The sequence below is a fragment of the Sus scrofa genome, chromosome 9 (assembly GCF_054392235.1).
Source record: "Sus scrofa isolate SSC_HxYL_T2T_F1_AM1 chromosome 9, Sscrofa_HxYL_maternal_Yorkshire_Landrace_v2.0, whole genome shotgun sequence".
Taxonomy (NCBI): domain Eukaryota; kingdom Metazoa; phylum Chordata; class Mammalia; order Artiodactyla; family Suidae; genus Sus; species Sus scrofa.
In genome coordinates this window covers 12,156,465-12,181,979 of record NC_139391.1, presented here as the reverse complement: position 1 = coordinate 12,181,979, position 25,515 = coordinate 12,156,465, and the positions used below count along the sequence as shown (strand labels likewise).

General features: G+C 41.2%; 2 protein-coding genes across 3 annotated transcripts in view; both read left to right on the top strand.

Annotated features, from left to right (window-relative positions):
• LOC100511652 (glycerophosphodiester phosphodiesterase domain-containing protein 4) overlaps positions 1 to 25,515 on the top strand; it is an 882,168-nt gene that overhangs the window by 392,636 nt on the left and 464,017 nt on the right. The window lies entirely within an intron of this gene.
• Positions 1 to 25,515, top strand: part of RSF1 (remodeling and spacing factor 1) — a 157,534-nt gene that overhangs the window by 123,835 nt on the left and 8,184 nt on the right. The window contains 7 exon segments of one of the 2 annotated variants that reach the window (NM_001142834.2): positions 1,178 to 1,257; positions 6,715 to 6,769; positions 8,694 to 8,803; positions 14,836 to 14,903; positions 16,575 to 16,782; positions 18,434 to 18,654; positions 22,239 to 22,427. In NM_001142834.2, coding sequence (NP_001136306.2) covers positions 1,178 to 1,257; positions 6,715 to 6,769; positions 8,694 to 8,803; positions 14,836 to 14,903; positions 16,575 to 16,782; positions 18,434 to 18,654; positions 22,239 to 22,427 — 931 coding nt within the window. 2 annotated transcript variants of the gene reach the window in all.

Sequence of the window (25,515 nt, the reverse complement as noted above, 5' to 3'; positions counted from 1 at the left end):
CTTGTGTTTCATCCTCTTTTTCTTTTCTCCCTACCTTCTTTTTGTCAGTTCTATGTATGGTGTTAATTATTCACCATTTTGATGGTACTGTGACTAGAAACATAAATTCTCTTTCTCTCATATCTTGATTCAGGTGGATTTCTTTTAAATCCTGAAAAACAGGATATTTTTTGCACCTGAGAAATCCTTTCTCTCACAAGCCCCGTCTCAGTTTGTTTTAAAAATGATGACTTTTTAAGTTCTTTTGTGGCATTGCAGGTTGGGATCTGATATTGTCAATGCAGCAGCTTGGCCTGCTGTTGTGGCAGGTTTGATCCCTGGGTCAGGAACTTCTATATGCCATGGGCATGGCCAAAAAAAAAGATGGCCTTTGGAGTTCCTGTGGCTCAGTGGTTAATGAATCCGACCAGCATCCATGAGGACTTGGGTTCAATCCCTGGCCTCACTCAGTGGGTTAAGGATCTGGCATTGCTGTGAGCTTCGATCTAAGTCGTAGACACATCTTGGATCCTAAGTTGCCGTGGTTGTGGTGTAGGCTGGCAGCTGCAGCTCCAATTGGGCCCCTGGCCTCAGAACCTCCATATGCCTCTGGTGCAGCCCAAAAAAGACAAAAAGACCAAAACAAAAAAAAGATGGCCTTTACTGACTTTTTTAGTGATGTGGAATTCTTTGGGTTAGCATCACTTTGGTAATTACATTCCTCAGCTCTGTTTTGACCCAGTAACCATGTGGCATGTTTTTGTAATTTTTTTTTTCAATTCTCTTAAAAAATAGTGATTGGAAACATTTTATTTTATTGTACATATAACCTTGTCCCTTAAAAAATGTCTTGGAATTTTTTTTCAAAATTTTCATCACTGCCATGTATATAAAGTGAACCAAATGCTGTTTTATACATTGACTAATGCTAGCAAGGTAGGCATAGAATGAGCTTCTTGGCAAAGCTATATGTTTCTTTAACCATGTGCATTACTTTGAAGATACTCTGCTCATGTGCAGTTCAGTGGATGAACTGAAGGGGCACTTCTTTAATTAAATACAAGGAGCATTTCAATTTTCATTATGTGTGGCCACTTATCAGCTCTCATAGCACTGTATATATGAGCTAAGAGGCAGGTGATAAATGATTGTAGAAGAGTGTTAAAAAAAATAATACTCATCTGTTTTATTTTTTCAGAAACTACTGTGTGAAAAATTAGAAGAGCAGTTGCAGGATTTGGATGTTGCCTTAAAGAAGAAGGAGCGTGCTGAACGCAGGTATTGTGATATGTGCATTAATGCTTTACTCGGGAGTTTGACAGCAGATGCGTGATTATGTGCTAAAGCAGGGACTGGCAAACTCTGACCTGTGGGCCAAATCTAGCCTGCTGCTGCTGCTTTTGTTCTTCTTTTTAGGGCCACACTTGCAGCATATGGACGTTCCCAGGCTAGGGTCGAATCGGAGTTACAGCTGCGGGCCTACACCACAGCCACAGCAGTGCCAGATCTGAGCCACATCTGCAGCCTGCTCAGCAGCTTGTGGCAACACCGGATACTTTAACCCACTGACCAAGGCCAGGGATCAAATCTGCATCCTAATGGATACTGGTTGGGATCCTTAACCTGCTGAGTCACAACAGGATTTCTAGCCTGCTTCTTGTTTATGTATTGCCAGCCAAAAGTGGTTATTTCATTTTTAAATGATTCAAAAAGAATCAAAATAAAAATCATATTTCATGGCCCATGAAAATTGTGTATTCTGATGTCATTGCCTGTAAATAAAGTTGTATGGGAACATAGCCGTATTCATTTGCTTCTGTGTTGCCTGTGCCTGCTTTTGCACCATAGCAGCAGAGTTACTAGTTGCACATTACGACCCAGCTTATGACCCAAGGCTAATTTATTATCTGTCCCCTTGCAGAAGTTTGCCAATCCCTGATCCAAAATGTTTATCAGAACATACTCTGAATAAATAGTGGCCCAAGTATTGTGGAGAATATATACCTAAGTATGTAGTTGTACAGAGAAAACTGTACAACTGTTCTTTAGCTTAGTTGCCCCTCTGATCTCTCTGGGTGGGCAGAATAAACACCGGTGAAATAAAAAGCATTTAAGTGCTGAACCACACGCTACTGACTGTAAGAGATGGCCTCCCTTTTCCATGTGCCACTGCAGTGTGGTCTAAAGCCGATGAAGAAGGCTACTTGGAGGAGGTAAGATTGGAGTTAAGCTTCATTTAAAGGGGGCTCAAAATCAAGACAGTAAGTTTGTGTTTATTTGTATTCATATGTACCTTTTGTAGTCTTTGGCTAAGCATTCATTCATTTCTATTGTGCTGCAAACTGAAGAGAAAAGATGAGTAAGACAAAGCTCTCACTTACCTGGAGCTCAGCTAGAGAGTTCATATGCATGAACCAGTGATAAAATGAAGTAAACAAATCAAGATACACTCAGAGCAGTCCTAGAACATTGTAGAGGAGCATTTTAGTTCTCCTAGGGGTTGGGATTATCAGGGAAGTGCTTGGGTGATAACTAGGGGTTGTATAGGTGGACATAACAGAGGAAGGATATTTCAGGCAAAGAGCACGATGCGAGCAAAGACAAAGAGTGTAAAAAAAAAAAAAAATGGCTTTGTAACAGTAAGAAGAAGGAATTAGAGTTGAAGCTTTTGGAATAAAGTCTAGAGAGCCAAGGAGGCCTGCACCAAAGCAGTCGTCACTGATAATAGAGAGGCTGAAGAGAATTTTCAGGGGATTAATCAGTACAACTTCATGCCCACGTGAACATCGTATGAGAAAAATCTAGGCAGTGTATCCTGATTGGTCCTTCATTTGCTGCTATTTTAACTTGTAGCTGCTGTCACATAGTATCCCCCCCACCCCCCAAGAAAAATAATTTTTAGTTTGCCTTCTGGCAGTCTGCTCATTCCATAATCCATACACTTTACTCAGTGCAAAGGTGAGCCTTAAAAATCGGCTCACCTTCTAGAACCTGTTTTTTTCAACTCAACTTGAGTTCTCTCTGGCTCATAATGGGTGCTGCTTAGTTTAAAGGCAAGATTTATTTCTAATTTTCACTAGAAGATAAAAGTGGTACTTAATAACTTTATATTTAGGAACTGTGGCTAGTGGTCCTCTTACACAGTTATTAGTACTGTTTCGATGATGAAATTGTTTGTCTTAATTTTTGACACTGGGAAGGTTCTCACTTCATATTAAATCGTTATTAAAAATTAGACTCAATCATCCTGAGATCTGCTTGCCCTTCTGAGAAGTGAGTTTTCTGAAGGTGATCTAAGTTAGCAGTCAGAGAGCAAATAGGCTCACCCTCTATGGACTTGGAAGAAAATGGATTCTTTCTAACAGCCAAGAATGTAAACCACTAAGAATTTGTCTCACATTGTATCTGTTTTTCTTTGGAGGCCTATGATGCTTGTGCCTTTTATTTGTAGAAAAGTTGGTAAACTTTTTTTTTATTCTTGCCTCACACACTTTAGGATATGCTGCTGCAATTAAAAAATACTTCTTTTTTTTTTTTTTTTTTTTGGCTTTTTATCTTTTTAAGCCACATCCGTGGCATATGGAGGTTCCCAGGCTAGGGGTGGGTGGAATCAGAGCTGCAGCCTCCAGCCTACGCCACAGCCACAGCAACGCCAGATTCGAGCCGCGTCTGCAACCTACACCACAGTTCACGGCAGTGCCAGATCCTTAACCTATTGAGCGAGGCCAGGGATTGAACCCGCGACCTCATGGTTCCTAGTTGGATTCATTTCCGCTGTGCCACGATGGGAACTCCCTAAACAATACTTTAAATTTTAGAAATGTATGTTAAAATATGCCACAATGGTTGTTTACACTGTTGGCTATACTGCTCTCCTATCTACTAGTTCATTTACTTTCTCTTCTATCCTTGGTAATCCTCTTTACTTAAATATCATCTTTTAAGAGAATATCTGTAATTGTGGCTTTAGATCACTCACTCAGTCCTGTATGAGAGATCATTCTGGGACAAGGCCACTTAGCAGAATTGTTACTGTTTTTGTTCATTTTCTCCAAAAAATCTGGCTAACAAAGTTTTAATTATAGTTCCTAATATATGTTTATATAGGAGCTCTAAATAGGAAAATATGTATATTTCTAAAGTAAATACGTAACTGTAAATTCCAGGTGACTTCATCTCTTTTTAAAAGTGAGCATTTTTATTCATACTGTTTTAAGTCTGTGAAATAATTTCTCTACTACTTATCCTAGCAACTTAGAGCCTTGCTAACATCTTTCCCCTTGTTTGTGCTTTTAATGAACATTTATTGAGCACCTACTTTATGCCAGGCAGGGTAATCAACATGCGTTATATAATATATGGGCTCTGCAATTTGATGGAGAAGAAGTATGTTTCAATGAGTAAATTAGTAAGTAGCCAGCAGCTATCTATAGAGCTGGAGTTGTGCTGCTTTGTGAAATCTCATGTTTGAGAAGTCCATTCAACTGATTTGTAAACGTCCCTTCTAGGACTTGGTGCCATAAATTATTGGGGATTCAGAAAGCTCTGTACTTCCAGAGTACTATTACTAGTGCTTTGCTAGCAGAGAGTTGGATTTAATAAGGGTTGGAATTTTCCAGGTAATATAACAGAGGGAAGGAGAGAAAGAGACAAGGAATTTGAAAGTGTATGCAAAGGAGTATTTATAATGATGGACCATGGAGTCTGAGCCAGGTAAGGGGGAAGTAAGGACTTGAAGGGAGTGACCGACAGTGGAAAAAGGGCAGGGGCAGTGGACAGAGGTCCTACTGGAGCCAGGGAGTTGTTGCAATCAGGGTACCAGAGGAAGTGAGCCAGTAGAAGTCAGAGAATAGGATCCGTGAAACTGAAATTTTAGGAGGGGTGTGGTTATTGATAATAATAAGATCTGAGCCCAATACGATTATTGAACTAGGCAGTGAGATGGAATGGGAGATGTGACTTTGCTGAAGATGACTGAGCAAGAGGGTTCTTTGACAAGAAGTCAGTCAAGCTTCAAGATCTTACTCAGATCGTACCACCTGTTGAAAGCCGTCCCAAATTTCTGAGCTCTTCAGATAAAATCTATTCCTTTTTTACATTTCCATTATACCTTTTCATAATGGACTACATTTAGTTGTTAAATAAGTGTGCGTGCAAGAACCATGTCTTATTTACCTTCGTATTTCCAAGCCTGACACAAATCGTAACCTAACATGGAACATGAGTGAGTGTTTTTTCAATTGAGTTGCGAAGAGAGATGATCGTCCAGTGAGAGCTGGGCTTTTGAGGTATAAAAGAGGAAACTGATATCCCAATAAACTTGGTTAATGTAAAGAAAGACATATCAAATATTTAATAACAGAGAGCTCAAGTTCTGACTTTATCCATGAAGCCTCCCCTGTTAATTTCAACTAGTACTATTCTTGCCTTTCCTAGTTTCAGTTCATTAACAGTACTATTTTGATTAAAATAACTGTCATTTTCTTACATACCAGTTTTTATTTAATAACTGCATAACCTATATCTAAAAAGACTATAAGGGAGTTACCGTTGCGGTTCAGCAGTGACAAATCCAACTAATATCCATGAGGATGCGGGTTCATTCCCTGTCCTTGCTCAGTGGATCAAGGATCCAGTGTTGCCATGAGCTGTGGTATAGGTCTCAGATCGGGCTTGGATCTGGCATTGCTGTGGCTGTGGTGTAGGGCCAGCAGCAACACCTCTGATTCTATTCCTAGCCTGGGAACTTGCATATGCTGTGTGTGCCGCCTTAAAAAGACAATAAATAAATAAAAGAATGTAAGTTGGGAGTTTTCACTGTGGTGCAGTGGGTTAAGAATCCAATGACAGTGGCTTTGCAGGACACAGGTGCAACTCAGATTCATTCCCTGGCCTGGAAACTTCTATATGCACAGGTGTGGCCATAAAAAATAAAAAGGCTGTATAAGACTCTTGTTAGCAGGACCCAGGGTTTATAGGGCAGTAAAGGCTGTGTTCTAAAGGACCCACACAACTGGATCATCAGTGTCCTTCTATGTGGACATCACAAATGGTTACTGTTTCTGTTCAATTCAACATACACTGGCACGTAGATAAGAGTTCAGCTATCCTTTGTGAATTGAATTAACTTTGGGAGAACCAGAGAAAGCTACTTTTCTGTATAGCAGTTTATTATGTGAAATGTTGAATTAAAATCAACAAAGATTTGTTTCTTTGCAATGAAAGCCCAGAGATGTCATTAGTGTTCATAGATCCACCTTTCCTGGAAAAGTCTTAACTGGCTCTGAACATATCTTTGTTGTAAGCATCCTGGCATGCAGAGGCATATGGCTGTGTTCTCTGCAAACAAGAATGAATAGCATTAGAAATAATCATATACAATATGAGAACTTCCAGCATAGCAAAGATCTAGTTTGTCCAAAGTTGGCTTTCCATCTAATCGATTCATCAGTGAGGCTCAGCATGACTCTTTTCGTCAAATTTCCTGGTCTGTTTCACTTACGGGTTTTATTTCACTGGTGTAAGTCACTTTCATAGCTTTAGCAAGTTTTATACCTGCCACAGATACCAGTACTATAAGGTTCATAGACAATACCTAACGTGTGCAAGCTAGCCTCTGCTGTTATCATGAAGTCATAGTTTTAGTATTATCTGTGTTAGTAATACTTTCCTAACAATTTTTAACAAATCTCACTTTGTGTGCTTTTTTTTTTTTTTTCTTTTTTCCACTTAAAGGAAAGAACGCTTGGTGTATGTGGGTATCAGTATTGAAAACATCATTCCTCCACAAGTAAGTTTCTGATTTATAGTATTTTTAAAGAAGATACTGCCACAATTGTTCTAAAACTTAACTCACTTTAGGAGTTCCTATCATGGCTCAGCGATTAATGAATCTGACTAGCATTCATGAGGATGCAGGTTTGATCCCTGGCCTCCATCAGTGCGTCAAGGATCTGGCGTTGCCGTGAGCTGTGGTGTAGGTTGCAGATGCTGCTCGGACACCATGTTGCTGTAGCTGTGATGTAGGCCGGTGGCTACAGCCCCTATTTAAACTCAAGCCTGGGAACTTCCATGTGCCTCAGGCATGGGTCTAAAAAGAAAATACAAACAAAAAAAAGAAAATTTAAGAGTTCCCATGGTGGCTCAGTGGTTAAGGAATCCGACTAGGAACCATGAGGTTGCGGGTTGGATCCCTGGCCTTGCTTAGTGGGTTGAGGATCTGGCGTTGCTGTGGCTCTTGCATAGGCTGGCAGCTACTGCTCCAATTAGACCCCTAGCCTGGGAACCTCCATATGCTGTGGGTGCAGCCCTGGAAAAAGACCAAAAAAACGAAAAAAGAAAGAACAAAGAAAACTATCTTGTGAGTGACAGTATTTTTAACAATTTTCATTTGAAATGAAGAATTTTCCTTAGTTTCTCAGTTTTAATTAATTGTCTTAGTTCAGGCTTAATTAAACCACACACTGAAATAACCTGGCTTGGTTAGTTTTCTAAAGCATTAAGCATTGTGTGCCTTTCTTTTTCTAAATCTATTATTTCCAGAGTTCCTGTTGTGGCTTAGTGGGTTACAAGCCACTAGTATCCATGAGGATGCAGGTTCGATCCCTGGCCTCATTCAGTTAAGGATCTGGCATTGTCCTGAGCTCTGGTGTAGGTTGCTGATGTGGCTTGGATCCCACGTTGCTGTGGGTGTGGTGTAGGCAGCTCTGATTCGACCACTAGCCTGGGAACTTCCATATGCTGCAGGTGGAAAAAAAGACCCTAAAAAGAAAAAAAAAAATTCATTATTTCCTTTATTCACATATTGATTGAAATTTTTTCTTTGTGGTCTTTTTGCTCTTTCTTTCTATCTTTCTTTTCTTTCTTTCTTTTCTGTCTTTTTGCCTTTTCTAGGGCCGCTCCCGAGGCATATGGAAGTTCCCAGGCTGGGGGTCTAATCGGAGCTGTAGCCGCTGGCCTACGCCAGAGCCACAGCAACGCCAGATCCGAGCCGCGTCTGCAACCTACACCACAGCTCACGGCAACGCTGGATCCTTAACCCACTGAGCAAGGCCAGGGATCTAACCCGCAACCTCATGGTTCCTAGTCGGATTCCTTAACCACTGAGCCACGACGGGAACTCCCTTGATTGAATATTTTATGTGTTAAGTTTTACTATTGGTAGATAAAACTGCACCATGATTGTTTTAAAAGAGATAATTATATGAGTTCCCACTGTGATACATTGAGTCCCGAAGCATTGCTGGAGTGCTAGAGCACATGTTCCATCCCCAGCCTGCTCAGTGGATTAAGGATCTGATCCCTAACCTGGGAGCTCCATGTGCCACTGGGTGGGAAAGGGGAGTGGAGTGGAGGTAGTAATAGGAGTTCCCTGGTGGCCCACTGTGTTAAGGGCCTCTTGTCACCGCTGTGGCGTATGTTCCAGCCTTGGCTTGGGCGCTTCCCCATGCCACAGGTGCAACCACATATTTTTTATATATATAGAAACTCACAGAAGCATAAGTTTAATACAGAAGAGTTTCATCCTTTGATCACCAATATTCTTTTTAATCTCTATACTTAGTGTTGCCATGTTTATTCAGTTTTAAGGAGATCGTTCACTTTTTTAAACCTTTCACATGTGCTGCCTAGATCAGTGTTAAAAAGCTATTAATTCCAAGGAAGTTTTTTCTGTTATGACTAAAAACCTATATATTATTGTATTTTTAACCTAGGAGCCTGATTTTTCTGAAGATCATGAAGAAAAGAAAAAAGATTCAAAAAAATCCAAAGTAAACTTGCTTGAAAGGAGGTCAACAAGAACGCGAAAATGTATAAGTTACAGGTATGAAATCTGTAGAAATGGTTACAGCGAAAGAGTGGAAAATGTTTTTAAAACAACCAGACTCCAGGGAGTTCCTTTTGTGGCACAGAGGAAACAAATCCGACTAGTATCCACGAGGATGCCAGTTCAATCCCTGGCCTCACTCAGTGGGTTAAAGGCTCTGGCATTGCTGTGAGCTGCGGTGTGGGTCGCAGGCAGATGGGACGTTGCTTCGGCTGTGGCGTAGGCCGGCAGGTGCAGCTCCGATTCTACCCCTAGCCTGGGAATTTCCATATGCCTCCAGTATGGCCCTAAAAAGCAAAAAAAACCCAAAAAAACGCAAAACAAAACCTGACTCTAGTCATCACAGTAATCATTAGACGTTGTCTGCGTATTTCTTACGAACTGTCTTAGGATCGTAAAATTTTAGAAACGCCAGCATCATCTTGCCCAAATGTAAACTCGTTCATGTTATCCTCTTCATTTAACATTTGTTGTCCAGTTTCTGTAGCTCTGGGGTTAAGGACTCAAGCCCTCACAAGACCCACAGGCGTTGCGTGACGTGCCCTGCACTCAGCAGTTCCCCTCATTTCCCCGTAGGAACTTAGGAACTCCCGTTAGCCACCCTGTGTTCTTCAGTCCCTTCCTACATGCTGTTCACGCGGCCTAGAGTTTTTCCTCCCATTTTTTACCTTGTTAACAACCTTCTTTTAGTTAACAACCTTCTCTATGCCTTTAAAGGAACCAGTTCTTCTCCTTGAAAGTGCTTCCATGGTTGTAATGATTGTAATGAGTGCGACTTTAATTATTTGATGACTCTTTCTCTCCCCCAGTGTACTGTCAGCGTGACGGTAAGGACCATGTCATTGTGAGTCATCCCTCTCTTCTCACAGCTCGCACACTGCTCCATCCGCTCCTATCAAAAGAATCAATAACGTCATCTGGCGCTCCACCTGCCGCCAGAAATAGCAGAGGGGGCGGTTTTTCCGTGGTCACTGTCAGCAGCTAAACGTAGACTAAAACCTTATTCTCTAAGTGTTTGCTGGTCTAGTGTTCTTTTCATTAAACCACGCTGTCTCAAATAGTAAATAAATGATATTTTAATTATTTTAAACCATTGTCAGATAACACCAGCATAATCTTTTAACCTGAATAACTGGAAATGAAAAACAAAGTTAGTTTTTTAGAACTTTGAGCTTGCTTCCTGTTTATAAACTTTTATCAGTGATCATGGAAAAGTTCTCCTCGTGAGGTTCGCTGTTGTTATTAAAACATTGTAAAATGCAGTAGGATCAGTAAGAGTAAAGTCCTTAATATGTATGGGAATGATGTCCATCTTATTCTTTATATTTAAAAAAAACCTTAAAAAATAACTCTTTCAATATAAAATCATTATAGCTAGTGGAGTCAAAACCTACTGATAGAAAGTACAAATGTTAACATGAATTCTGCTGCAGCATATTAAATGCATTCCTGGGAATCGCCATGCCATATACAGCATCCCACCGTAAAAACTACAGGGATTATAGGAAGTATGAAGTTAGGGCCACACACTCAATGTTTTCATCAGTGATACACTTTTTTAAAAAAATAAAGATCTAGTAAAAAATGATAGTATCATTTGACACATGTTAAACGGTTAAGAAATAACATAAATACTACAACAAATACGACATTTTACATTGAAAAAAGCCCTGAAGTTTGTCTGTGGGAAGTGGTTGTGAGGAGCGCTAGAGCTGATAGATTACTGTGTCATAGTAAAAGGAGAGTTATTTGAAATCGGCCAGAAAGTTGTGATACCAGATTCAGTTGTGATAGATTACTGTGTAATAGTAAAAGGAGAGTTATTTGAAATCGGCCAGAAAGTTGTGATACCGGATTCAGTTGTGATAGATTACTGTGTAATAGTAAAAGGAGAGTTATTTGAAATCGGCCAGAAAGTTGTGATACCGGATTCAGATGGCGGTGGTTTATAACACACACGATAAGCTTAGGTAGCTGGTGGATGTTTTTAACGTGTGTGCATGTGTGTGTTTTGTCTATTCCTGTGCAGCTAGGTGCCGTTTTCTGTATTTACCTATTGTTTCTCATGAAGAAAACCATATATAAGCCAATGTGAAATACATGCTATGCATGAGTTATTTCCCAATTTATCAGCCATGTTGGGACAAATTTGCATTATCAGAATAAGCATTATGGGAGAACTGTATTGTCTTTGAATCCTGATATAATTGTGGTTTTAAAGGAAGTAGAGGTGTTCTCGTTGTGGCTCAGCGGCAATGAACCTGACTAGTAACCTTGAGGATGCAGGTTCAGTTCCTGGCCTCATTCAGTGGGTTGGGGATCCGTCGTTGCTGCGGCTGTGGCGTAGGCCGGCAACTGTAGCTCCTATTCGACCCCTAGCCTGGGAACTTCCATGTGCCACACATGTGGCCCTACAAAGCAAACAGAAAAAAAGGGGGTTGGGTGGGGAGTAGAGATTTGTTTTATTAGCATTTCATTTTGGATATATACCTAGAAGTGGGATTGCTGGATCACATGGTAGTTCTAAAACCAAAAATAGAACTACCATGGATCACGTGCTAGTTCTGTTTTTGGTTTTTATGGAAACCCCCATGCTCTTTTCCATGGCAGCTGCACCATTTTGCATTCCCACCAACAGTTTATAAGGTTTCTGGGTTCTCCCTGTCCCTGCTTTTGTTTTTTTCCTGCTGGCCATGCTTAGAGAGGTGAGGTGATGTCTTGTGATTTTGCTTTGCATTTTCCTTGGTGCTGAGCAGCTGCTTGTTGGGCATTTCTAAGTCTCTTGTCACTTTTTCTTTATTCCTTTCTTGGTACTTTTTAAAGAAATTGAAAGGAGTCCCCCATAGACTTTCTGTAATTTTGGGGTGTTTATTCTTCATATTTAAGCTCTAAGTACACCTAGGATTTACATTGCACATGGCGTACAGTGGGACTGTTGTGAGTGAATATTAAATGTAAAGCACTTAATAAGGTTGCAACGCAGAAGAAGGACCCCCCCAAAAGGAATTTTATCACTCTGTCATTTAATAGTTATCATATTCTTACTGTTCCTAATAGAGGATGACATCAGAATTGACTAGGAGTGGAGTTCCTGTCATGGCTCGATGGAAATGAATCTGACGAGCATCCACGAGGATGCAGGTTCCATCCCTGGCCTCGCTCTGTGGGTTAAGAGTCCAGTGTTGCTGTGAGCCGTGGTGTAGGTCACAGACGCGGCTCAGATCTGGTGTGGCTGTGGCTGTGGCAAAGGCCAGTGGCTGTAGCTCCAATTTGACCCCTAGCCCGGGAACCTCCATATGCCGTTGAGTGCGGCCCTAAAAAAAAAAGACAAAAAATAAAATTGACTAAAGTCAATTAAAAAATAAAATTGACCTCTTTGTGTCACTAATTAGCCATGTGTCTTTGAGTAGTTGGTATGTTCCCTTGGGTTTGGATGCTACACCTATAATGGTAGACTAACCGAAATGTTCCCTTCAGCTTACAATTATATAACAGTAATACAGGAATTTACAAACTATGTTTTTAATCATAAATTGTATTATGTGATTCATTTATATATATCCTGCCTGGTTCCCAATGGGTTATAAGCAAGGCATGTAATCCAGCAAAATCTCATAGTAAATCCAGGAGGCATCTGGCTAAGGAAAAGATAGAGTTATGACAAGATACTGAGGAAGGATAGAGTTTAGATGAAATTTAAATGAACAGGAAGGCTCCAAGCAAAGCAGGACTGTGAAGGCGTCAGTATCTTATCTGGATGGCTAGGTGGATAGAGGGTCCTGTTTCCTTGGAAAAAATGAAGATAAAGGAAACTGTGAAGTGTTACATGCAGCCCTTTATCCAGACTCTGAACCTGGGATGTAAACCAAGGCTGCTTGTTTGTATTAAAAGTGACTTCGATCCTGCAGGCAAGGGTAGGTGTTGGATTTTTGCTGATACAATTTCAGTAGTCTCCGATTCTAGAAAACAGTTCTTTATTGAGCAAGAAAGTAGTAGTCACTCAAAAAAAAAAAGATTGTTATGGCACTTTACAGCCGCATCATGTCCTTGGAAAATCCTCTTTTCCGTTAACTTTGCATCTGGCTTTATCCGTATGTGTTATTGTCGCCTGACAAATAAATGCATGGATTGTTCACAATTGTGAAAAAGTTGAAGGTAAACTTTTAACTAAATCATGATACATCTGTAAGATGAGACTACGCAGCATTTAAAATTATACTGTAGAAGAGTTCTTAACCGGAACCTTGTGAGTCCTCTGAAATTATATGTAAATTTTTGTGCGTTATATTTATTTTCTATTACAGAGGGTTTACAGTGTTCTGTCAATTTTCTGCTGTACAACAAAGTGACCCAGTCTCACACACACACACACACGTATGTTTACATTCTTTTTCTCACATGATCCTCCATCATGCCGCATCATAATATTTTCCTAGAAAGGAAATCCATAGCTTTAATGAGTTTCTCAGCTCAAAAGGCAAAATATTTGGCTATTAGTCTTAACGCTGTTGTCAATCCACTGTGTGACTTTAATCCAGTGCTCTCTAATAGGATTTACTGTGGTTATGAAAATGTTTTATTTCTTTGCTGTCCAGTATGGGAGTCAGTAGCCATGTTGAGCCCTTGAAATATGGCTAGTGAGGAACAGAATTTTTTTATTTTAATTAATTTAAGGAATTCCCATCATGGCTCAGCAGGTTAAGAACCTGATATGTTGAGAACCTGAGGATGCAGGTTCGGTACCTGGCCTTGTTCTTTGGGTTAAGGATGTGGCATTGCTGCAAGCTGTGCAGCAGATTCTGCTTGCATCTGGCGTTTCTGTGGCTGTGGTGTAGGCTGGCAGCTGGGAACTTCCATGTGCCGCAAGTGCAGCCATGAAAATAGAAAAAAAAAAAAGAATTAAAAATATGAAATAAAAAATAACCGTATATAGTTAGTGATTACCGTGTTTAGCACAGTCTTCGACAAGTCACTGTATCCTTTGGTCACCTCACTTCTAAAATGAAAGGGGTTTTTTATGTGAAGAAGTCTTAGTAGTCATCTAGTCTTGATTTTTTTTCCCTTAAGTTGGAGGAAATTCGCCCTTGTGCGAGAATGTACATTTACATAGTTTTAAAATTCTAGTCATCTGGAGTTCCTGTCATAGCTCAGTGGAAACAAATCTGGCTAATATCGATGAGGACACAGGTTAATCCCTGGCCTAGCTCAGTGGGTTAAGGAGCCAGCATTGCAAAGAGCTGTGGTGTAGGCCAGTGACCATAGCTCCAATTTGACCCACAGCCTGTGAACCTCAGTATGCCATAGGTGAGGGCCTAAAATAAATAAATACAATAAAATAAAATTCTAATCATGTATATATGAATTTCAGTAATTATAATCTTTAATAACAATAATAATATACTCCTCACACTATTATTTCTGGAACACTGATTTTGTTCAGTTTACTTTATCACGTGATTTGTATAATCAGAGGCTGGCAAATTATGGCCTATGGGCCAATCCAGCTCACTGTCAATTTCTGAATGGCACATGACCTAGGAGTCGTTTTTACATTTATAAATAGTCGAAAAAAGGAGAAAATTGTATGACAGTTACATGAAACTCAGACCACAGTGTATAACGAATGTCACATTGGGCAGAGGCATATATTCCTTCACTTGTTGTCTGTGGCTGATTTTGCATCATAGTGGCAGAGATAGATAAGTGGTTACAACAGAGACTGTACAGTCTACAAAGCCTAGAAAATTTACGATCTGGCACTTTACAGAAATACTTGCTTGATCCCCTAGCATAGATGATCTTTGAAAATGAAAAACGACGACTTAGAATTAGATACTGATTTACAAAACCCCATTTTACCAAAGAAACGAGTTAATTTAACAAGTGTAAGGTGATGTAATCCAAGTTGCACAGCCCCAGAGTGGCAGAGAGCAATTTCATATTTCAAGCCCTTTTCACTTCAGAGGCAGCCCTTCTGACCCACATGCCAGGCCACGCTGTATGTAATGTGATTGTTGTATGTATTTTAGATTTGATGAGTTTGATGAAGCAATTGATGAAGCTATAGAAGATGATATCAAAGAGGCCGATGGAGGAGGTATGTTTGTCATTTTCTCCTCTTTATCTAACTTGGCTAATACATTAACTGAAATGCCTTTATTCGAGCAACGAGCAAGCGTATTTTCTTATTCTCCTCAGCATGTGTCATGATCCCTACTGATGTTAACTAAGATTCACAACAATCTGTGGACACAGTAGCACTGTGTAGACTCAGATCTTACTAAGTATTTTAAAGGTTGTTTTGTTTTACAATATGAAATGAAACGTAAATGTCCCTCCCTAGATGAAAAAAATCTACTTTTGCTTCCAAACAGAGAACCTGGTGAAACTTTGCTGTTGTCTTTCGTTCTTTTTTTTTTTTTTTGGTCTTTTTGTCTTTTTGCCTTTTCTAGGGCTGCTTCCCATGGCATGTGGAGGTTCCCAGGCTAGGGATCTAATCGGAGCTGTAGCCACCAGCCTATGCCAGAGCCACAGCAACACCAGATCCAAGCCACGTCTGCAACCTACACCACAGCTCATGGCAACGCCGGATCCTTAACCACTGAGCAAGGGCAGGGATCGAACCTGCAACCTCATAGTCCCTAGTCAGATTCGTTAACCACTGCACCACAACAGGAAGTCCTGTCTTTCCATTTTTAGATGCTACTGCTACAAAGTCAAAAATTTTGTATAATCAGGGAGTTCCTGTCATGGCTCAGTGGTTAACAAACCTGACTAGCATCCATGAGGTTGCAGGTTTGATCCCTGGCCTCGCTCAGTGGGTTGAGGATCCCATGTTGCCGTGAGCTGTGGTGAAGGTCACAGACATGGCTTGAATCCCGTGATGCTGTGGCTGTGGTGTAGGCTGGCAGCTCTAGCTCTGATTGGACCCCTAGCCTGGGAACCTCCATGTGCTGCAGGTGCAGCCCTAAAAAGACAAAATATATATAGATAGATAGATAGATAGATAGATAGATAGATAATCAGAATCTAAATGTTTGCTTTCGATTAACCTTGTAAAAGTGTATTTGTGCCATAGTCTCTAATAGGTGACATTAAAATAGAATAATTAGAAGGTAATTTAATTAAAAAGCCATGTCGGGACTTCATGCTCCAAGGAGCAGGGTGATTTCCACTTAGTTACTGTGAAAGCTCTAGAAAGGGTTAATAATAAGTAGGCGGTTTGTGTGGAACTGAAGAAGTCGTAGCTTTTCCAGACATGTGGACCTTATTTACATCTTTGCTGCTAAATTCTCACTTTTTCTATCCTGCAAACAGTTAAAAAAAAAAAAAAAAAAAAAAGGATTGGCCTCTTTAAAGCCATGTTCAAAAGACAACTTTCAAGAAGAAATTCTTGAATAACCGCTAATAGGTATGAGGTTTCTTTTTGGGGTAATGAAAATACTCTGGAATTAGTGGTGATGGTTGCACAACTTTGTGACTCTACTAAAAACCTCTGAATTAGGCACTTTAAAAGGGTGAATATTATGGTATGTGAATTGTATAAAAAATTTTTTAAGACCTTCTGTACATAGTAAACTTAGATTTAGTCAGTTTAATGCAAAAACTCTTAAGAGCTCCATTAGCTCATTTGTGAGAAAATTGCATATATGTAGAAACAAAATAAGAAACCAAATAAAAAGCTGCTGAGGATGTTAAAGGGAAGCTTTTGATCAACATGCAGTTGTCTCTGTCTCCCCCTCCCTGTCTCTCTTGCCCCTGGACTCAGGAGTTGGCCGAGGAAAAGACATCTCCACCATCACAGGCCACCGTGGCAAAGACATCTCCACTATATTGGACGAAGAAAGAAAAGAAAATAAGCGCCCCCAGAGGGCTGCTGCCGCTCGGCGGAAGAAACGCCGGCGACTGAACGATCTGGACAGTGACAGCAACCTGGATGAAGAGGAGAGCGAAGACGAGTTCAAGATCAGTGATGGGTGCGTGGCCTGCCCTCCGTAGACCCCGTTCCCTAGATCCAGGCTTGACGAGGGCTGCCCGAGAAGCTCGGCCCTGCTCTGATGGCGCTTTTGCTCTTCATACGCATAGAAATCTATTTTCAGAAGACTTAAAACAGGTTCAAGAATTCTGATGTTGGTTCTTTTTAGATTAAAATGCAGTTTTATGGTTGGTTGTTCAATATTCAAAATTGTATTTAAATTTTATGAACTGCAGTTGAACATTCATTTGTAGTATACCTCTGTGCCACCTTCTGGCACATGACCATAAGAGATTCTGAGTCAAAGGTGAGAAATAGACAAGTACAAATCATTAGAACTATTTTCTAGTGACCCGTGGGGTTTGGGTTGGGGCAGGTTATTTGTATGGAAGATCAGGAACGGCTTTCCTCTAGAGTAGACAGCGAAAAATATACTGCAAGTTTCTCCTATCAGATTTTTAGGGGAAGAAACAAACAGAGAAACCATAACAAAGGGGGTTTCAGTCGTGGCACAGCAGAATCGAATCTGACTAGGAATCATGAGGTTGTGGGTTTCGATCCCTGGCCTCACTCAGTGGGTTATAGATCCAGTGTTGCCATGAGGTGTGGTGTAGGTTGCAGACAGGGCTTGGATCTGATATTGCTGTGGCTGTGTGTAGGCCCGCAGCTACAGCTCTGATTCAGCCCCTAGCCTGGGAACCTCCCTGTGGCATGGGTGCAGTCCTAAAAAGCAAAAAAAAAAAAAGAAGAAGAAGAAAAGAAACCACAAAAAAAAGCCATTCTGCCTGATTCTTACTAAAGTGTAGGTAAAGCATAAGGCTGGGTGCAGGGTGGGGCCAGATCAATCCAGAGAGGACAAGGAAAGCCTCGCAGTGGAGGTAAAACTCATCGGAAATTTGAAGAATGAATTGGGCCGATTGATGAATTTCAGTTAGAATCAGTATGAAGAAAGCGTATTCCAAGGAGAGGGAGATAGCACACAGCCAAAGCAGCAGGCATAAGATGTCATAGAATATTTAGGAAACTCCTGGTGTTTCAGGATAACAAGACTTGAGGAAGAAAGTAAGCAGAGATTTCCATGCTGGAAATGTGGCCAAGAAATAAAAAGGAACCAGATGATGGAGTGTTTCTTTGTCATGCATAGGAATTTGGACTCTACCCTAAAGATGATGAAAACCCACTGAAGGGTTTTAAATACCAGACTAATGTGAGGTTTATGTTTCAGAAAGATTCGTCCTGGAGGGAAATGAGTCTAGAGATTAGTGAGACCTCAGGGAACTGCTGTAGTGGTTTAGAAGGGAGACGAGCTCCTGAACAAAGAAGCGGTATCAGGTTTGAGATACTATCTTTAATAGGTAGACTCAGGAGGAATTAGCCATTGATTAGATGTGGGAAATGAGAAGGAAGAAAGAAATTAAGATTAATACCAAGTTTCTCCTTTGAATTCCTAGATGGGTAATAGTACTGAATACCTGGCTGGGGAACAGCTGAGAGGAGTAGGTTAGGAAAGAATGGATTCGTTTTTGTGCGCGTTGAGTTCAGGGTACGTGGGAGATAATTTGCTGGCCTTATTAGAATTTGAACTCAGAACTCAAAAATGGGTTCATGGTTTTAAGTGTACCATCAAAATTCATCTAGTTTCTCTTGGACAGATCACAGGATGAGTTTGTGGTATCTGATGAGAACCCAGATGAAAGTGAAGAAGACCCACCATCTAATGATGACAGCGACACAGATTTCTGTAGCCGCAGACTAAGGCGACATCCTTCCCGGCCAATGAGGCAAAGCAGGCGTTTGCGAAGAAAGACCCCAAAGAAAAAGTACTCTGATGATGATGAAGAGGAGGAGTCTGAGGAGAACAGTAGAGACTCAGGTAAAAGTAATTTGTATCCACATCTCACCAAGTCAATAAATTCCTGGGGCAGCTAGGAGCTCCTGTCGTGGCTCAGCAGAAACGAATCTGACTAGCATCCATGAGGACGCAGGTTTGATCCCCGGCCTCGCTCAGTGGGTTAAGGATCCTGCGTTGCCATGAGTTGTGGTGTAGGTTGCAGATGTGGTTCGTATCCCATGTTGCTGTGGCTGTGGTGTAGGCCAGTGGCAACAGCTCCGATTTGACCCCTAGCCTGGGAACCCTCCGCATGTCACAGGTGTCGCCTAAAAAGACCTAAATAAACAAACAAATCAGTAAATACTTAGGGCTTCTGAAGCTAAAATTTAATTTTAATATATGCTTTCTAATAAAACTGAGTTTTGGAGTTCCCGTTGTGGCTCAGCGGTAGCAAACCTGACTAGCATCCCTGAGAATGCAGCTTCAATCCCTGGCCTTGCTCAGTGGTTTAAGGCTCTGGCGTTGCCATGAGTTGTGGTATTGGTTGCAGACTCAGCTTGGATCCTGAGTTGCTGTTGCTCTGGTGTAGGCTGCTGGCTACAGCTCCAATTCGACCCCTAGCCTGGGAACCTCCATATGCCTTGATGTGGTCCTAAAAAGACCAAAAAAAAAAAAAAAAAACCACCTTTGAATGTATTCTTATGATTCAGCACTAACTGAATCTTTCACATAAAACATCTGAGAAGATAGATAGGTAGATAGAGATGGATGTGTTAACTTCATCCCAGTTCATTCGTGATGAGTTCTCTTGGTTCCAAGTGTTTCCATACCTAGACTTTACCCTCTTAGTGTTTCTTAGAAATCATCCTTAATAATCTGAGAATATTGTTCTCAGAGGTCTAGCTACTAGAGAGAGAACGATCAGCAATTAACAGTTATCTCTAACACATTTAGATCATGATCAGTGATTTGTTAGTTTTTATAAGTTAATAGGGAGAGGAGGCGTGGCAGTTAAGACACAGATATGAATGCTTTATGGGATTGGCAGGTGGGTGGCTGTCATCTTAGCGAGGAGGTGCCATCAACAGGAGTATTATATCCCCACTTGGGCCAGGCTTGTGGAGTATTTTTTTATTTATGTTTTTTTCTAAGCCTTTCGAATAAGAGGAGACATCATGCCCCTTTACCAGTGATTATTTCCTAAGAACAAGGAAATCTTCTTACATAACCACAGTATAATATCACAATGAGAAATTTTAACATTGATTAAATTCTGTTAGCTGGGAGTTCCCGTCGTGGCGCAGTAGTTAACGAATCTGACTAGGAACCATGAGGTTGCGGGTTCGATCCCGCCTTGCTCTGTGGGTTAAGGATCCTGCGTTGCTGTGAGCTGTGATGTAGATTGCAGACACAGCTAGGATCCGGCGTTGCTGTGGCTCTGGCGTAGACCAGTGGCTATGGCTCCAATTAGACCCCTAACCTGGGAATCTCCATATGCTGTGGAAGCAAGCGGCCCTAGAAAAGGCAAAAAGACCCAAAAAAAAAAAAAAAAATCTGTTAGCTAATTAGTAGCATACATTCAAATTTCATTAGGTGTCCCAATATTGTCCTTTATATGATTTTTTTTCGTTGTTAAGAATCCAATCCATAATTATACATCGCATTTATTCATGTCTCTTTAGTCTCCTTTAATCTAGAATATTCCTCATACTTTGTTGACCTTGGCATTTTTTAGGAATTCACGCTAGTTTGTAAAATATACCCCAGGTTAGGTTTTTCTGTTTCCTTGTGATTATATTCGTACACATTTTGTATTATAGTTTATTTACAATGTTCTGTCAATTTCTGCTCTACGGCAAGGTGACCCAGTTGTATATTCTCCATCGTGTTGCATCGCAAGTGGCTGGATGTGGTTCCCAGTGCTATACAGCAGCGTCTCATTGCATCTGTTAACCCCAGACTCCCAGTCCTCCCCTCTCCCTTGGCAACCACAGATCCGTTTTCCAGTTTGTTTCTTTTCTGTAGATAGGTTCATTTGTGGCATATATTAGATTCCAGATATAAGTGATAGCATATGGTATTTGTCTTTCTGACTTACTTCACTTAGTATGAGAGTCTCTAGTTCCGTCCATGTTGCTGCGGATGGCATTATTTTGTTCTCTTTTATGCTGAGTAATATTCCATTGTGCGTATATAGCACATCTTCTCAGTGCATTCATTTGTCGATGGACATTTAGGTTGTTGGCATGTTTTGGCTGTTGTGAATAGTGCTGCTTTGAACATGGGGGTGTGTGTATCTTTTTAATGAAGGTTTTCTCTGGGTATGTGCCCAGGAGTGGGATTGCTGGGTCATAGGGTAGTTCTATATTTAGTTTTCTGAGGTACCTCCATACTGTTTTCCGTAGTGGTTGTACCAATTTATATTCCCACCAGCAGTGCAGGAGGGTTCCCTTTTCTTCACACCCTCTCCAGCATTTGTTATATTTATTATTTGTTGTGTAAGGACGAGGTTTCTCTTCTCCTCTGCATGTTTACTTCTTCGTACCTGTATGCACTTCTGGATTCTTACTTCAGTTAGTAGGTACATAATATGTTGCCCCTTACTGTTTTGACTCAGTTCATCCCAGATTTGGCTGGTGGGGACCCCTTTAAACTATTGGAAAGCTATTTGGAAATATTTGAAATCCATTAGAACACAAAGCTGGATGATTCAGCAGAATTTGTTAGCATTCCTGAAAAACACAACGCTCTGGTTTATTGATCAGAGATGACATGACAAGAACAGTGCTGCTTAGCTCTTCTTTGAGAGTTAAAGTAGCCACATAAGCTGTATTTAATTAGCAGGTTTTAATTCCGTATTTTTTAAAAAAAGCCACAAATGGAGTTCCCATCATGGCACAGCAGAAAGGAATCCGACTAGGAACCATGAGGTTGCGGGTTCGATCCCTGGCCTTGCTCAGTGGGTTAAGGATCCAGCGTTGCTGTGAGCTGTGGTGTAGGTCGCAGATGCCACTTGGATCTGATGTTGCTGTGGCTGTGGTATAGGCTGGCAGCTGTAGCTCCTATCCAACCCCTAGCCTGGAAACCTCCATATGCCAAAAGTGCGGCCCTAAAAAGCAAAAAAAAAAGCCACAAAACTCTAGTTCTATATTTATTTGAAAATAGGCTCTTCAGTTTTCTGCAGTTACAAAGTTTTACCTCTGTGGTACACTGTGAAGCTATGACTATAGCCGTGTACATACGCAGGAACAGGAGAGTTTCATGGGGCAGAATAGTAACTTTCCACCAAGCAGAGCTGGTTGTGGCAGCCACGCAGCCGACTTGGTAGCTCTAGGTTGTATGAGAGAAAGAAAGTATAAAACATCTTTTAATCTTGAAGATTGACTGCTAATAGGATACCTTTGTGACATTCGGCATTAAAGCCCCCTCCCAGACCTACTCTTTATTAAAAAGGAAATTAAAGATTTGTGAAAATTATTCTTCATTGAAAAGTTGTTATGACTGAACTCTGCTTGGTAGCTTTACATTTTTATAACCTAAGTTAACTACATTTTTGTTTAGCGAAATTAAAATTTATGCTTCTTTTTCTTTCCTCCCCCCTCTCATCCCCCCCTTTTTTTTAATAGAAAGTGACTTTAGTGATGATTTTAGTGACGATTTTGTAGAAACTCGGCGAAGGCGATCAAGGAGGAACCAGAAAAGACAAATTAACTACAAAGAAGATTCAGAAAGTGATGGTTCCCAGAAGAGTTTACGACGTGGTAAAGAAATCAGACGAGTTCACAAGCGTAGGCTTTCTAGCTCAGAGAGTGAAGGTAAGGAATAGATCTCTAGTTAAAGAAGTTTGAACAAGGCGAACCATGAGGTTACGGGTTCGGTCCCTGCCCTCGCTCAGTGGGTTAACGATCCGGCGTTGCCGTGAGCTGTGGTGTAGGTTGCAGACGCGGCTCGGATCCCACGTTGCTGTGGCTCTGGCGAAGGCCGGTGGCTACAGCTCCGATTTGACCCCTAGCCTGGGAACCTCCATGTGCCACAGGAGCGGCCCAAAAAATAGCAAAAAGACAAAAAAAAAAAAAAAAAAAAAGAAGTTTGAACAAGGCAGGAGTACAAGTTTAAAGTAAACTAAGGATTATGATTCTGTACAATTTCTTAGAAATTTAATATAACTGCTAGTATCTTTGAGATAAAACCCGTTACTTTATGCCTGATCACTATTATAGTTTAAATAGCTGATCCTTAATGATATCCTAATTTTTAAGGTCTTCATTGTAATAATTAAATTCTTCATTGAAACTAGAACAGCATTGGGAGTTCCTCTTGTGACTCAGCAGAAACGAATCCGACTATTATCCATGAGGATGTGGGTTCGATCCCTGGCCTTGCTCAGTGGGTTAAGGATCTGGCGTTGCTGTGAGCGGTGGTGTAACAGGTCACGGATGAAGCTCGGATCCGATATTGCTGCAGCTGTGATGTGGGCCTGCACCTGCAGCTCCAGTTACACTCCTAGCCCAGGAACTGCTCTGTGCTGCAGGTTCGGCCCTAAAAAGCAAAAAAAAAAAAAAAGGAAAAAAGAAACTAGAAGACCATCAGAAAGTTGTGATCTGAACGAGATTTCTCCCACTTCCCTTATTATTCATGGCCCTCATTTTGAAATAACCCATGCCCTAAAGAGCTAAACACTTTCAAACCAAGGGTGCCTGCTATCTCTCTCCACCTTGAGAGTGAGCTTTAGGTGGTTAATTGTTTTACTTCTTAATAGCTTTAGCTGTGCCCCATACCCGAAGTGTAGGAAAAACTAAAAGAGGAGTTTGCGATGTCTACATAGTCTTTATAGTTATTTCAGAGTTCTTCCCACATTCATTTTAAACGATTCTAACCCTTACCTTCCCCCATTTCTTTTTTATCTATTTAATTCTCCATTGTCTCTGATCTGTTTTGAAGATGATTTGCTTTCATAGATCCTTGTCAATTAAGTCTGAACCCAACTAGGAGAGCAAGGGGAAAAAAACATTTGGATATGGGAAGCTAAAAAAGGGAGGTCACCCTGTGGTAAATGTGTATTTATCTTCGTGTGTCATGAAAGACAAACCTGGGTTCATTAATTCAACTATTAAAAATAAATTCCGGGGAGTTCCCATCGTGGCGCAGTGGAAACAAATCCGACTAGGCACCCGGCATTGCCGTGAGCTGTGGTGTAGGTCACAGACGTGACTCGGATCTGGCGTTGCTGTGGCTCTGGTGTAGGTCAGCAGCTGTAGCTCCAGTTAGACCCCCTAGCCTGGGAACCTCTGTATGCTGTGGGTGCGGCCCTAAAAGGACAAAAGACAAAAAATAAATAAATAAATACATAAATGAATAAATACCGAACTGGTCACTCCTAAGCACTTCGAATAGGACGTTGAACAGAATAGCCAAAAACATAATTCCCTCATGTAATTCTTATTTTAGTTGGAGGAAGAGAGACAATAAACATGATAAGTAAGTAGAATATATGATATATTAGCAGGAGATGAGTGCTGTTGAGAAAAGTAACATAGAAAAGGAAGGTTGGGAAAGTAGTTGAACTTTCAAATAGGATACCAAGGGAATGGCCTCTTTAAGAAGACAACATTTGAGTAAAGAGTTGGAAAAAGGAGTTCCTGTCGTGGCTCAGCAGGTTACGAATGCAGCTGGTATCAGTGAGGCTGCAGGTTCAGTCCCTGACCCTGCTAAGCAGGATGATGATCTGGTGTTGCCGTGAGCTGCAGCTGCAGCATAGGTCGCAGACATGGCTTGGGTCTGGCGCGGCTGTGGCTGTGGTGCAGGCCGGCAGCTGTAGCTCTGATTTGACCTCTAGCCTGGGAACTTCCAGATGCCAAGGGTGCGGCCCTAAAAAGGGAAAAAAATTGAAAAAGAATGTTCAGTGTGCCATGTATCATGTATTTATCTCAAAGAAGGAAGGATACGAGATGGAACAACAGATGTGAAGGCCTTGAGGTAAGTTTGTCCCTGACATGTTCAGGGAACAGATGGGAGGCCAGGGTAGTTGCAGAAGGAGGAGTGAGGGAAAGAAGAATTTTAAGCTGCAGCAGGGGGGTGGTGGGGGGTGAAGCGGAGAGATCGGCAGGACCAGATCACAGAGAGCAAATTATAGGCCACCCTTGTGTGTGAATACAGCATCCGGGAATCAGGTTTTATTGGAACACAGTCACAACCCAGCATTTACCTGTGGTCTGTGGCTGCTTTCACACAAAGCTGAGTAGTGTTGTAATAGAGACTGCAGGGCCTGCCCTTTATAAAAACAAGCAAACAAAATGCCCAGCCTCCGACCAGGAGCAACACCATGCAGTTGGCATCTCTGCCCTGATGGAAACGTTCAGTGTCTCTTCTGTTCAGTAGTGTAGCCACCAGTTGAAATGTGACTGGTGTGACAGAAACTGCATTTTCAATTTTTATTTAATTTTAATACATTTAAACTTAAAAGAGGCATATATGGTTAGCGGGTACCACATCGTATAGTGCAGTAGGCCATTGTGTAGACTTCGGATTTTATTCTGTGTGAGATGAGAAATAATTGGCAGATTTCAAGCAAACGAATAACATGATCTGACTTAGGATTTCATTTGCTGTGGTAGCTGTGTTATGAGTGAATTGAAGGGGACAGAGAGAGAATAGAGAATCTAGGAGCCTGGGTAGCAGGCCATTGCAATAGGCCAGGCAAGAAATGATGGGAGGTGAGAGCAGAGCAGTAGCCAGTAAAGGGGTGAAAAGCAGTCAAATTATGAGTGTATTTTGAAGGTAGACCCAAAGGATTCAGTATTGGGTTAGATGGGAGGAAGAAAAGGGTCCGGGATGACTGAGCGGTTGGAAGAATAGAGTTGCCAGTGACCAAGATGACGGCGATGAGAACACCCCAGGTCTGAG